This window comes from Peromyscus leucopus, chromosome 10 (assembly GCF_004664715.2).
Source record: "Peromyscus leucopus breed LL Stock chromosome 10, UCI_PerLeu_2.1, whole genome shotgun sequence".
NCBI classification, from domain to species: domain Eukaryota; kingdom Metazoa; phylum Chordata; class Mammalia; order Rodentia; family Cricetidae; genus Peromyscus; species Peromyscus leucopus.
Window position 1 is genome coordinate 13,009,210 of NC_051071.1, and position 14,309 is coordinate 13,023,518.

Genomic DNA, 14,309 nt, shown 5'->3' on the forward strand with positions numbered 1-14,309 from the left:
CTCGGAAGGTGCTTATTGTTGTTTTGTAAGAGTTTCCCAAATCCAGTATAAAACTTTTAATGTTATTTATTGTTACTGTTTTGTGTTTATTAACATGGTGATTATGATACTAATAAAAATGTTAACAGTAAAATACGATTGCAATAATGTCCAGTTATTTACCTTTGTTATAGTTCATCAAAGTAACATTTCTGAATGTATCTATTGATTAATCTCACCCCTCCTGTCTGTTTTTGATAACAGCATGCTTCTACTGCTCTTTAGTGAAGTGCCCTGACCTTACGTTTGTCTTGACTGGCTTCTGTTTACAGAGATTGTAAACCAGTTGAATGCTCTGAGCAGCTTAGATGAAGATCCAGATGACTGCATAAAGCAAGCACATATGCCTTCAGCTAGATCAGCCAGTTCCTCTGAAGGTCTAAAGCTTTACTCCTCCTGCTTCTGGTGCCTGTTGCCTGTGACTTGCTGCGCTCTGACTGTCTGCCGAGCTGCCAGCTTTGTCCTGTGTCATTTCTTGAATGTTCTCTGTGGTAATTTGTAGTGCACCACCAGGCAACAAGAGAGCAGACCTCATCCTAACAAGTTTATTAGCAGAGTCTTGATAGGGGTTATTCTGATCGCCTCCTAAGTATTCTTAATCACACAGTGTGTTACCTCTTTACTGAGCTTACTATTGTACATACACTTAGTATTTGCATCTATAGCTGTTTAAAAGACTTTTTCTACAAGTCTATTCAGCACTCAAACATCAAATTTAGTTAACATAGAAAGTTTCTTTAGTATAGTTCATTTTCTGATGAAACTCCCATGTTAAATTTGTTCCTTTTGGTTTATTTTCAAATGTTGGTGTACTACAAAATACTTGAATGGCATTCTGCCACTCATAAAATGCTGTCTTATTATTTGCAGGTATTATTAATGTGAATTTTAATATGTTAAAATATTTCACGAATTACCAAAACTTTTGATTCATTATAACTGTGATGAACTTCGCACATGCATTTATTTCAGAACTTATCAACACACTTAACTTTTTGGATGACTCACAAAAGGACTTGGCCACTGTGAATACAAATCCATTTGATGAACCTGATGTAACAGAATTAAATCCATTTGGAGATCCTGACTCAGAAGGTAACATGTTTGTCTACACCCTTACTTTGCAGTGAAGTGGATCCTAATGACATGTTGCTATACTCACAGATCAGTGCATCGCTCCACCTTTTCAAAGGAGCGTCTGCTCGTAGACAGTAGCCAAAGGACCCTTGTAGAGATGAGTTTTCTTGAGCTGTGAGGGCATAACATTTTTTTCTCACAGGTGGTTATTTATATTATTATTGCATTTAATAACACTTGTAGCTGATCATTTATTAATCCTTTCTATCAGTTTGACCAAAAAAAATAGTAAAGGTCTAATATTGAGATAACAGTATTTTACTTAGTTGTTATACTAAAGCCTCATTGATGGGCAGATTACATGAAGCCGCTGTGTGGGACCTGCTGATACCGAGCAGAGGTGGGTGCACTCTGTCTGCATTTAGTTGTTTCTTCCTGGTGTCCAGGGCATCCAACATGCAGCCCCTTTCAATTGCATGTCTCTAGCTGAGAATCAGTAGTGGGAGTGAATTGTATGTATGTGATAAATAACATGGAGGAGAGAAGGAAGAACCACAGCCATGTCTCTCTCTCTCTCTCTCTCTCTCCTCTCACACACACACACACACACACACACACACACACACACACACACACACTCTCCTATTTTGTAAGGAATAAATTGAAAGGTTTGCCCCCAAGTCACTTTTCTTTTTCCTTTAAATCTTATTCATTCATTCATTCATTCATTCATTCATTCATTCTTCTCTCATGTAGTACACCCAGACCACAGTTTCCCTCCACCTCCCCTCTCCCCCAGATCCACTCCTCCTCCATTTCCCTTCAGAAAAGAGCAGGCCTCCCAGAGATGTCAGGCAAACACGGCCTAAGGAGTTACAATGAGCCCAGGCCCATCCCTCCTATCAGGGCTGGACAAAGCAGCCCAGGAGGAGGAAGAGGGTCCCAGAAGCAAATCATTTTTCTTACCAAGTCATTTTAAACTTAATGCTTGAATAAGGGCTGTTGAGGAAGTGAGACTGCTGTTTAATTAAACTCCTTGCTCGGAGTAAATGCCAGAACGATCGACTGCTGTTGACTTCTTTTTGACTGCTCTAGTGCGTGCGACTGTCAGGATGGAAGCGGAGTCTCAGCTTCAGGACCCGCTCCTCGGGCAGTGTCGTTTTACGATCCTTTCTCTCCCATTGCTTTCTCACTGAACTCCAGAGTAGTCAGTTTAAATTACTGAGGTTTAATTTTGTTTGTGAGCTATAGAGTATGAACATATTTAAAATATTAATAAATGGTACAGTAAATTTGTACAAGTCTCAGAGGCGATCAGTTCAAGCACCAGTTTATGTAGATTAGATCACTAAGGCTCGAAGGAGTGAAGTGATGTGAACTTGTATAAATGGACATGTCTCTTTTTGACCACACATGTTGCTTTTGATTATATATTGCATAGATTTGAGTGTGTATGTTCAAAAAATATTATAAAAGTGTTTCAAGATACCAGCATTTGGGCTTTTCATTTCAAAATTAAATATATAACTTTGCTGAATATATGTGAAGCCACTTTGTGGAAAGAGTAGTCACATAATGTATCATGTGATAACATGTAAGAGTGTTAATTTCTGTTTGGAAATGGTAAGCCAAGCTTTTAATTGTATGTATAAAGATAATAAAATATGTAGCATCTATTATTCTCTTTACTGTATGCCACTAGAATTTTTGGAATAAGCATTTCCTAGAAATAATTATTTACTGATTCAAAATTTGTATCGTCAATAAACAAGTGTTTGTGGAAGAAAAATATATTGTAGAAGTTTAGATTTTTTTCAGTTTTAATTCTTTTTTCATTCTTTTTTTTAAAAATATCTAATGCTTCACTGACCCATTTAAAAGTCATTGTGTTTGTTACTGTTCATGTGAAATACTCTGAAGTTCTTTGTGGCTGGCTGTTGTCGATAAATTGTTCATTGTAGTTTGCCTAATATATAGTCTATGCCTAATATAAAGTCTCATTCTTTGAGAATTTCATATGATATATTTTGAACATGTATTTCCCATCTTCCAACTCCTCCCAGATCATTCCCATCTCCTTACCTACCCAACTTCATGTTCCTTTTCTCTCTGAGAAACAAATACACATGCATTGTAGAGTCCAGTTTGTGTTAGTGTGCCTACTTCTCTGCTTCGGGTTTTATAACTGATGCTCAGATCAGTTTCTATAATTATAATCTTTTGTTTGGTTTTTAGAGACAGGATTTCTCTGTATAACTCTGGAGCCTGTCCTGGAACTCGCTCTATAGACCAGGCTAGCCTCAAACTCACAGAGCTCCACCTTCCTCTGCCTCCCAAATGCTGGGATTAAAGGCCTACACTGCCACCCAGCTATAATTATTATATTGAAAGTAGAAATGAAAGTTTATTTATGTGGACCAGTTTTCAGTTGCTTAAGCATTTGTGCTCTGAAATTTAAAAATAAAAAGTTGAGGAGCAAAGACTTTGCGTGTTCTCTTTCCATATAGAGAACAGAAAATACTTTCTTTACATTATAATAGAAATTATAGTAGTGTTTGATATTATGATGATGTTACAAAAGGTACACCATTATTGAATCTTTTCTCTAATTTTGGCTATATTTAAATTCATTTCAGTATTTATAACAATTTTATGAATTATTTCATACTTACAGTTATTTCACCATGATATAAGAATCTTAGTTCGGGTTTTTTTTTATTGTATTTTATTTAATTCACATTTTTTTTCATTTTACATACCTACTACAGTTTCTTCTTCCTCCTATCTCCTCTCCCTTACTCCATCTACCCCCTCCCCATCCACTCCTCCTCCACCTCCACTCAGAAAGGGGCAGGCCTCCCATGGGCTTGAACGAAGCATGGCACATCAAGTTGAGGCAGGACCTAGCTCTTCCCCCTCCATCAAGGCTGGGCAGGGTAATTCAGCATGGGGAACAGGCTCCCAAAAGCCCTCTAGGCATCAGGAACAGGTCCTGATCTCATTGCTAGGAGCCTTACAAACAGACTATTATCTTAGCTCAGGGTTTTTGTTTTAGGTTTCTTTTCTTTTCTTCAGTGCAAAGACAAAATAAGTTTTCTAGGCTAGTTTCTAAAATATAAGTTGTTTGACCATAAATTCTAAAAATTTCAAGCTGAGCCTAGAACATGGTAGATTGTGTCTACAGTGAGAACTACTTGGGAGGCAGAAGCAAGGTCACTTCCACCCAGGAGATTGAAGCTGACTTGGCCGGTAAAAACCTTCCCATTTCAGAAACAGAAATGGTGCTAGAGAGATGGCTCAGTAGCCAAGCACGCGCTGCTACTGAATAGGAGGCCCTGAGTTTAGTTCCCAGCGCCCACGCAGCAGCTTGTAACCTTCGGTTTCTGACCTCCAAGGGCACCAGGCATACAAGTGGTGTGTGTGTGTGTGTGTGTGTGTGTGTGTGTGTGTGTGTGTGTGTGTGTGTGCGCGCGTGTTTATATACATAGACATGCATTAAGGGAAAATAGTTAAATACATAAAATACAAATGCATTACTCTTCTAAAGGGGGAGGGGCCCCAGCACTGGCTCAGCAGTAAAGCGCTTACTGTGCAAACACAGAGTTCCCGGAAGTCATTTTAGTTGGCCTGGAGAGTTTTTCAAAGTAATAATTGATTAAATTGCTTGAGATATTACCTATAAGACAATCATGGTTTTCTTTATTGTAGTTGTGGCAGTGGTAATAGTTGAAGGGCAGAGGTCAACTTAGACATTTTCTTCTATTGCTCTCCATCTTATTTTTATTTTTTATTTTATTTTCCTGAAAACAGGGTCTCCAACCTAGAGCTTACAGTTTAGGCTAGAGTGACAGTCCCTGGGATCTGCCTGTCTCCGTTGCCCAGGCCCCACACACCCCAGGGGTTATGTATTGAGACTGCCATGTAGACAGTGGGGATCTAAACCCAGGCCTCAGGCTCATACACCAAGCACTCCCAACTGAGCCTTCCAGTTACTTTTCAGAATTTCAGTACTGGATTTTCTGTTTTCTTCTCAAATATATTGTTAAGAGTTTTCTGGCATAATTTAAATTATGTTTAATATACTATTTTTTGACTTGCTCCACTCTGGAAAATCCTGATTTTTTTTACCACCAAAACTGTGTTCAATCCTGTCTTCAAATTAAAATCTGAGTGTTTTAAAAGGGAGTTTAGTGTAGCACATTTGTGAGCTTACCATCATGATTTCATTCTCCCTCTTATGCTTTTTCTCTTCAGAACTGAGGACTGGACCCAGGACTTCTGTGCTTGCTAGGCAAGCTTTCTACCACTAAGCTAAATCCCCGGCCCCACCAAGCATACATTAATACAGCATTTCAGTTTGGATTTCCTTATGCTGTTCTTGTTGATTAGATTCAAGATTATTGGCTCTGAAAGACTGAGGTTAGAGCTGGATAGGAAATAGCTCAGTGGTAGAATATACAAGGCCCTGTCTTCATCCCCGTGTGCTCTCTCCCCATCAGTGATATACACGAGTGTATGTTGTATACAGACCAGAGTGAATGTTTCAATACCTACCTAGATGGTATATGCTGGTAGAGCTACCAAGTATACTTTTTCAAAAAATAATCCATTTTTATGTTCTTTTAAAAATCAAATTTACTGTGCTTCAATTTGGGTTGGCAGGCTCTTGTAGTGAGAAAAACGCTAATTCTGCACTCCCAGGTAGTTTAAAACTTCTGAAGTTTATATGCTATCATACTAGTATTAGACACTTCCAACACTGTCATGCGGACGGCTGGAGAGAGCGCAGAGGTTAAGAGCATGCCCCTTCATTTCACAGCACCCATCTCCGGAGTCTCACTTGTAACTCCAGCCTGAGGGGGTCTGATTCAGGTGCACAAATCCGCCTGCACACACAAACACAGACACTGCATAATTTAAAACAAAACCAGTCTTTTTAAGGCTGCCACGAGACAGTGCTTAAGAGGTCTTGTCCTACAGCTTAGGTTTTGTTGGGCTTCGGGGTTCCTAGCTCTTCGAAAATATATTCTCGTTTCATTGTTGATTTTGTACTCACTGAACCTCATAGTTCATTAATTCAAGACAGCCTGGTTTTGACAACATTCAAAATGTCATATGCTGTTAATTTAACCTGCCTTTTGCTGTTGTTTTATAGAACCAGTCACTGAAACAACGTCACCTAAAAGACCAGAAGAATCTTTCTATAATAACAGCTGTAATCCCTTTAAAGGTGCGCAGACTCCACAGTATGGGAACCCATTTGATGAGCCTGAAACCTGTGTCATGATAAAGGATTCTCCACCTCAGTCGACTAAAAGAAAAAACCTGAGACCTGTGGACATGAGCAAGTACCTCTATGCTGACAGTTCAAAAAGTGAAGACGAGTTGGATGAGTAAGCACATTTATTTTCTCTTGCTATGATCACAGCTTAGCCTATATAGTAACTGAAGGAAGCCCTTCCAAAATATAACCAGGTGGTTAAAAGTGTTTATATGTATTGTGTAAGTTAGCACGTAACTCACCCTGCTACCAGAAATTCTTTTGAGAATACTTTTTCAGTACAATCCTGTCTCTTTGTTTTGTAGTGGTTTTTTTTTTGAGAATTTTACACATGACTGCACTGAATTTATGTCATTTCTACCCTTCATTCTTCTCTCAAATTCATGTCATCTTCCTTTATAATCTCACACACACACACACACACACACCCCAACAACAACAACAAAACAAACCAAAAAAAGAAAAGGAAAAAAAGCCCTACTGAGCCTGGTTAGTGCCGGCTGTATACACATGAGTTTATGGCTGATCACATAGGCTTGGGAACCTCTTGGGGCTTGTCTCCGTGGGAAACTCAACTTCCCTCCATCCTTCCCTTCCTTGGTTCCCACTGACTATCTGTAGCTCTTCAGCTAGGGGTGGGGCCTCGTGAACCTTTCCTCCATCCATGTCGGGATGTAGTAGACAGCAGAGTGTGGTCTGTGCAGACAGCAGTGCTGTTCAAAGTTTTGTGGACCAACACCCCTGCCGTGTCCAGAAGACGTCTCTCGCAACAGTCCTCCTGGTCATCAGAGGTTTTCACTTTTAGCCTTTCTTTTCTTCATAGAAGGTATATGTCTGTCTACCCTAAAGCAGCAAATGTGGGAGACTATGGAATCTGGTTGGAATTCCAGTTGTGTTTTCTCATTGAAAGTCTGTTATAAATGGCACTTAGGTGTTTCTGGTTGAAATTTATAGGCATTTACTTTAATTCTGTTATAGTTCTGTTGTTGGAACCATAGAGTTATATATGATAGATGGTGAGAAGACTTGTTCAGACACTTGACAGTGCTATCCCAATATTTATTTATTTATTTAATGTCTAGCTTTTCAGTGTATTTCTTTTTTTTTTTTTTAACATACCAACCACAGATCCCCCTCTCATCCCTCCTCCAGCTCCCCACCCTATCCCCTCCTCCAAAAGGGTTAGTTCTCCCATGGGGGGCGTGTTGGGGGAGAGAGACAGTAAAGCCTGATACATTATTCTGAGGCAGGACCAAGCCTCTCCCCACTGCATCAAGGGTGAACAAGGTATTTGACCATAGGTAATGGGCTCATGCACCAGGGGTAGATCCTGTTCCCACTGCCAGGGGCTCCTTAAATGACCCAGCTACACAACTGTCTCCCATATTCAGAGGGTCTTGTCCGGTCCCATGCAGGTTCCACAGCTGTTGATCTAAAGTTCATGAGTTCCTACGAGCTTGGTTCAGTTGTCTCTGTAGATTTCCTCATTATGATCTTGACACCCCCCCCCCCTTGCTCATGGAATCCCTCCTACCTCTCTTCGACTGGACTCCTGGAGCTCGGCCTGGTGCTTGGCTGTGGATCTTTGTATCTGCTTCCATCAGTTACTGGATGAAGGCTCTCTTGGTCCAATTGGAGCTGGTGGAGTCTATCTCAGGGAGCAGCTTTGGTCTCTGAGGATGGGTGGGTTTTGGGGGGTGGAGTGGGTTACAGGGTCCGATGGGGGTGGCAGTAGTCAGACCTGCCTGCAAGAGTCTTGCCTGCTGGCCTGCAACTGGGGCTGCAATGAGGGTGGGTGGGTATGGGGGCACAGGTGGTGCCTCTGGGCTTAAAGCCTAGAGGCTGGGGTGTTTGGCTAGAACATTGACTTACCTCTTGGTCCAATCGGGGCTGTCAGAGTCTGTCCAGTCCCAACATTTCTAAATAAGAGACCACCACAAGCTCTGTGTGAATAAGCGGTGTAATCAGAGCTGCCATTTTGCTCAGATCTGGGATGGGATTAAAGGGAGTTCACATCACAGTCTGGAGCTGCACGGTGCCAGTGCTGGGGGCCTGAGTGTATCTGAAGAGCAGCAACTACACTTTACTTTACATGATGCAGTAACACAGGCTGGACTTAGCATCCTTCTCAGGCAACTAAGAAATGGAATAAAATACTTGAAACAGTGCTTTTGAGACATTGAACAAGACTTCAAGGGACAATAGTCCACAAGAGAACAGAAAGACAGAAGGTGGATCCCACAGCTGTCCTTCAAGCTCATATTTGGAAATGTTTCCAGCCTTCTGGGGGTAGAAAAATTCACACTGTCCCCCAAAGTCTCCCTGAATTGGGGACACATAATTTGGTTTACAGTGATGACACCAACACTAATAAACCAAGGGGGTAAAATGTGTAAATTGAGCAGCAGAGAGGAGATGGCTGTCCTCAGAATTTCAGAGCTCTCTAGAGGTTCTTCTCCATCTTTAGCTGAGAGAGTTTGGAACATATGTGTGAGTAAATTGTCCATGAACAATTGTGGGAGATTTTTAGGATGGAGCGTAGTCTTATCTCTCCACTAAGCAGAGAGGATGATTTCCTAAAACATAAGACATAGTGCTTAGACGTGTATTGCCTCATCGTGACCAAGTTAGCCAATACCAAAAGCTTAACAGCAGGGCCTGAAGAATCTGGCTAACTTTAAATAAGTTAGATAAACAGTATTCCACACAAGCTTAAAAGTATTTAAGATAATAAGCAAATATGTAGTACTGAAAATAGAACTTTTATACTGTCTGACAAACAAATTTATCAGGCCTGTAAAGAAACAGATTTCTCATTATTATAGTCAGATTTCCTGAGTCATTAGATGTGGATACAGAGATGGAGTAGGTGATGGAGCTAGTTGATAAGTAAAGTATTATAAATATGTTCTAGCAGAGAATCCTGCCTGTAGAATCTATGCCCTGGGACACAGCCAGTCCCTAGGAACCCCTACCCAACTCTGCCTCAGTTGCTGGCCAGCAGGAAAAACTGCCGGCAGGCTCCCTCACCAAAATCCCTCATCAGTCCCTGCAATCTGCAAGACCCACGCCCTACACCAATACCCATCCGCCTGCAACCCCAGTAACTTCCTGAGACAAGGAATCCGCCACCTTTCATTGGACTAAGAGTGCCTCCTGAGACACAGAATCTGCCAGCTCTGAATAGACCAAGAGCCCTGATAAGGCCAAGAGCAGCTCCCTGAGTCACAGAACCAGCCAGCTTGGATTGGACCAAGAGCAGCTCCCTGAGACACAGAATCTGCCAGCTCCAATTAGTCCAAGAGCTAAGTTTGGACCCAGAGGGGCCCCCTGAGACACAAACACAGCAAGCACAGATTGGACCAAGAGCTGCTCGCTCAGACATAGGCACCTCTTGCACCTACTGGAGGAAGAGATGGGTAGACACTAGTGCAAAATACATACAACAACAATAAGAACAACATGGCATCACCAGAACCTAGCTCTTCTACAACAGCAAGACCTGAACATCACAATGTAGAAGCAGCAGAAAAAAGCGACCTTAAAAATAACTTCATGAAGATGCTAGAGGCCTTTAAAGAGGAAATGAAAACTTCCCTTAAAGAAATTGAGGAAAAGACAAACAAAAATTTGGAAGAAATCAATAAATCCCTTAAAGAAAGCCAAGAAAACTAAAAACAATTAAATATGTGAAAGAAACAGTTCAAGACCCGAAAAGTGAAATGGAAACAATGAAGAAGACACAAACAGAGGGAATGCTGGAAATAGAAAATCTGAGTAAATGAACAGGAAATACAGATGCAAGCATAACCAACAGAATACAAGAAATGGAAGAGAGAATCTCTGATGCGGAGGATACAATAGAGGGAAAAGATTCATCAGTCAAAGAAAACACCAAAGCCAAAAAAGTCGTAACACAAAATGTCCAGGAAATCTGGAACACCATGAAAAGGACAAACCTAAGAATAATAGGGATAGAAGGAGGAGAAGAATACCAACTCAAAGGCACAGAAATTACATTCAACAAAATCATGGAAGAAAACTTTCCCAACATAACGAAGGAAATACCTGTGAAGATACAAGAAGCTTATAGAACACCAAATAGAGTACACCCCCCAAAAAAGTCCCCTCACCACATAATAATTAAGCTACAAACCATACAGAATAAAGAAAGAATATTAAGAGCAGCAAAGGAAAAAGGCCAAGTGACTTATGAACGCAGACCCATCAGAATAATACCCGAATTCTCAGTAGAGACTTTGAAAGCCAGAAGGTCCTGGACAGATGTAATGCAGACACTAAGAGACCATGGATGCCAGCCTAGACTAATATACCCAGCAAAACTTTCAATCACCATAGACAGAGTGAACAAGACATTCCAAAACAAAACCAAATATAAACAATACCTATCTACACACCCAGCCCTGCAGAAAGCACTAGAAGGAAAATTCCAACCTAAGGAAGTCAGAAACGCCCACAAAAACACAGGCAATAGATAACCCCACAGCAGTAAATCCCAAAGAAGGGAAATACACACACACATACACACACACACACACAACCACCAAAAGATAACAGGAATTAACAATCACTGGTCATTAATATCCATCAATATCAATGGACTTAATTCACCTATAAAGAGACATAGGCTAACAGAATGGATATGGAAGCAGGACCCATCTTTCTGCTGCATACAAGAAACACACCTCAGCTTCAAAGATAGACACTACCTCAGAATAAAAGGCTGGGAAAAGTCTTTCCAATCAAATGGTCTTAAGAAGCAAGCTGGTATAGCTATCCTTATATCCAACAAAATAGCCTTCAAACTAAAATCAGTCAAAAGAGATCGAGAAGGACATTACATATTCATCACTGTAAAGATCTACCAAGATGAAGTTTCAGTTCTGAACATTTATGCCCCAAATACAAGGGCACCTACATATGTAAAAAAAATTACTAAAGCTTAAACCACACATCAAACCCCACACATTAATAGTGGAAGACTTCAACACCCCACTTTTACCACTGGACAGATCTGCCAGCTTCAAACTTACAGAAAAATAAGGGAACTAACAGATGTTATGACTCAAATGGACTTAATTGATACCTACAGAACATTCTACCTTAACAAAAAAAGAATATACCTTCTTTTCAGCACCTCATGGAGCCTTCTCTGAAATCAACCACATACTCAGTCACAAAGCAAATCTAAACAGATACAAAAAATTGCAATAACCTCCTATATTCTATCGGACCATCATGGCTTAAAGTTAGATTTCAACAACAACAAAAATTACAGAAAGCCTACAGTCATGGAAACTGAGTAATGCTCAATGAATCACCAATGGGTCAAGGAAGAAATAAAGAAAGAAATTAAAGACTTCCTAGAATTCAATGAAAATGAATGTACTACACACCCAAACTTATGGGACGCTATGAAAGCAGTGCTAAGAGGAAAATTAATAGACTAAATTCTCACGTAAAGAAGTTGGAGAAATCTCACACTAGTGACTTAACAGCACACCTAAAAGCTCTAGAACAAAAAGAAGCAAACTCACTCAGGAGGAATAGATGCCAGGAAATAATCAAATTGAGAGCTGAAGTCAATAAAATAGAAATGAAGAGAACAATACAAAGAATCAATGAAACTAAGAGTTGGTTTGTAGCTAGAGTTTTCCTGCCTTGCCCACAGTCAGGACAAATCTTTGTCACCTGCCAGTCCCATAGCCGCTCAGACCCAACCAAGTAAACACAGAGACTTATATTGCTTACAAACTGTATGGCCGTGGCAGGCTTCTTGCTAACTGTTCTTATATCTTAAATTAATCCATTTCCATAAATCTATACCTTGCCACGTGGCTTGTGGCTTACCAGTGCCTTCACTTGCGGCTTGTCATGGCGGCGGCTGGCAGTGTCTCTCTACCTCAGCCTTCTGCTTCCCAGAATTCTCCTCTCTCCCTGTCCCACCTACTTCCTGCCTGTCCACTGGCCAATCAGTGTTTTATTTATTGGACCAATCAGAGCAATTTGACATACAGACCATCCCACAGCATTGGTTCTTTGGGAAAATCAACAAGATAGACAAGCCCTTATCCAAACTAACCAAAAGGCGCAGGGGGGGTGGAGAATCCAAATTAACAAAATCAGAAATAAAAAGGGAGACATAAAAACAGACAAGGAAATCCAGATAATCGTCTGGTCATACTTCAAACACCTGTACTTCACAAAATTGGAAAATCTAAAAGAAATGGACAATTTTCTGGATAGGTACCACATACCAAAGTTAAATCAAGACCAGATAAACAATTTAAATAGACTAATAACCCCTAAGGAAATAGAAACAGTCATTAAAATCGCCCAACCAAAAGAAGAAGAAGGAGGAGGAGGAGGAGGAGGAGGAGGAGGAAGAGAGAAGAAGAAGAAGAAGAAGAAGAAGAAGAAGAAAGAAAGAAAGAAAGAAAGAAAGAAAGAAAAGAAGAAGAAGAAGAAGAAGAAGAAGAAGAAGAAGAAGAAGAAGAAGAAGAAGAAGAAGAAGAAGAAGAAAAAGAAGAAGAAAAGAAGCAGCAGCAGCAGCAGCACAGGACCAGATAGTTTCAATGCAGAATTATAACCTATTTTCAGGGAAGAGCTAATTCCAATACTCTTCAAATTGTTCCACACAATAGAAACAGAAGGAACATTACTAAACTCCTTTTATGAGGCTATAGTTACTCTGATTCCCAAGCTACACAAAGATGCAAACAAAGAGAATTACAGACCAATCTCCCTCATGAACATTGATGCAAAAATACTCAATAAAATATTGGCAAACTGACTCCAAGGACATATCAAAAAAATTATCCACCGTGATCAAGTAGGCTTCATCCCAGAGGTGCAAGGATGGTTTAACATACGAAAATCTGTCAATGTAATATACCATATAAGCAAACTGAAAGATAAAAACACCCACATGATCATTTCATTAGATGCTGAAAAGGCCTGTGACAAAATCCAATACCCCTTTATGATAAAGGTCTTGGAGAGATCAGGAATATTATCTAAACATAATAAAGGCAATTTACAGCAAGCCAACAACCAACATTAAATTAAATGGAGAGAAACTCAAAGCGATTCCACTAAAATCAGGAACAAGACAAGGCTGTCCACTCTCCCCATATTTTCAATATAGTACTTGAAGTTCTAGTTAGAGCAATAAAACAGCAAAAGGAGATCAAAGGGATAGAAATTGGAAAGGAAGAAGCCAAACTTTCTCTATTTTTTCAGATGATATGATAGTATAAGTGACCCCAGAAATTCTACCAGGGAACTCCTCCAGCTGATAAACACCTTCAGTAATACATCAGGATACAAGATTAACTTAAAAAAAAAAAATCAGTAGCCGTCCTATATACAAATGATAAATAGGCTGAGAAAGAAATCAGAAAAACATCAACCTCTACAATAGCCACAAATAATATAATATACCTTGCAGTAACTCTAAGCAAGTGAAAGACCTGTATGACAAGAACTTTTAAGCATCTGAAGAAAGAAATTGAAGAAGATATCAGAAAATGGAAAAATTTCCCATGCTCATGGATAGGTAGGATTAATAGAGTAAAAATGGCAATCTTACCAAAAGCAATCTACAGATTCAATGCAATCCCCATCAAAATCCCAACACAATTTTTCACAGACGTGGAAAGAACAATACTCAACTTCATTTGGAAAAACAGAAAACCTACGATAGCTAAAAGAATCCTGTACAACAAAGCCACCTATGGAGGCATCACCATCCCTGACATCAAGCTCTACTATAGAGCTATAGTAATTAGAACAGCTTGGTATTGGCATACAAACCAACATGTGAACCAATGGAATAAAATTGAAGACCCTGACATTAACCCACACACCTATGAACACCTGATTTTTGCCA

General features: G+C 40.0%; 1 protein-coding gene across 12 annotated transcripts in view; it reads left to right on the plus strand.

Annotated features, from left to right (window-relative positions):
- Positions 1–14,309, plus strand: part of Ehbp1 (EH domain binding protein 1) — a 334,331-nt gene that overhangs the window by 178,218 nt on the left and 141,804 nt on the right. For 7 of the 12 annotated variants that reach the window (XM_037208953.1, XM_028876340.2, XM_028876338.2 and 4 more), the window contains 3 exons: positions 312–416; positions 1,012–1,134; positions 6,272–6,509. In XM_037208953.1, coding sequence (XP_037064848.1) covers positions 312–416; positions 1,012–1,134; positions 6,272–6,509 — 466 coding nt within the window. The remainder of the gene's footprint in view (positions 1–311; positions 417–1,011; positions 1,135–6,271; positions 6,510–14,309) is intronic. The other 5 variants (XM_028876346.2, XM_028876348.2, XM_028876349.2 and 2 more) reach the window with 2 other exon arrangements.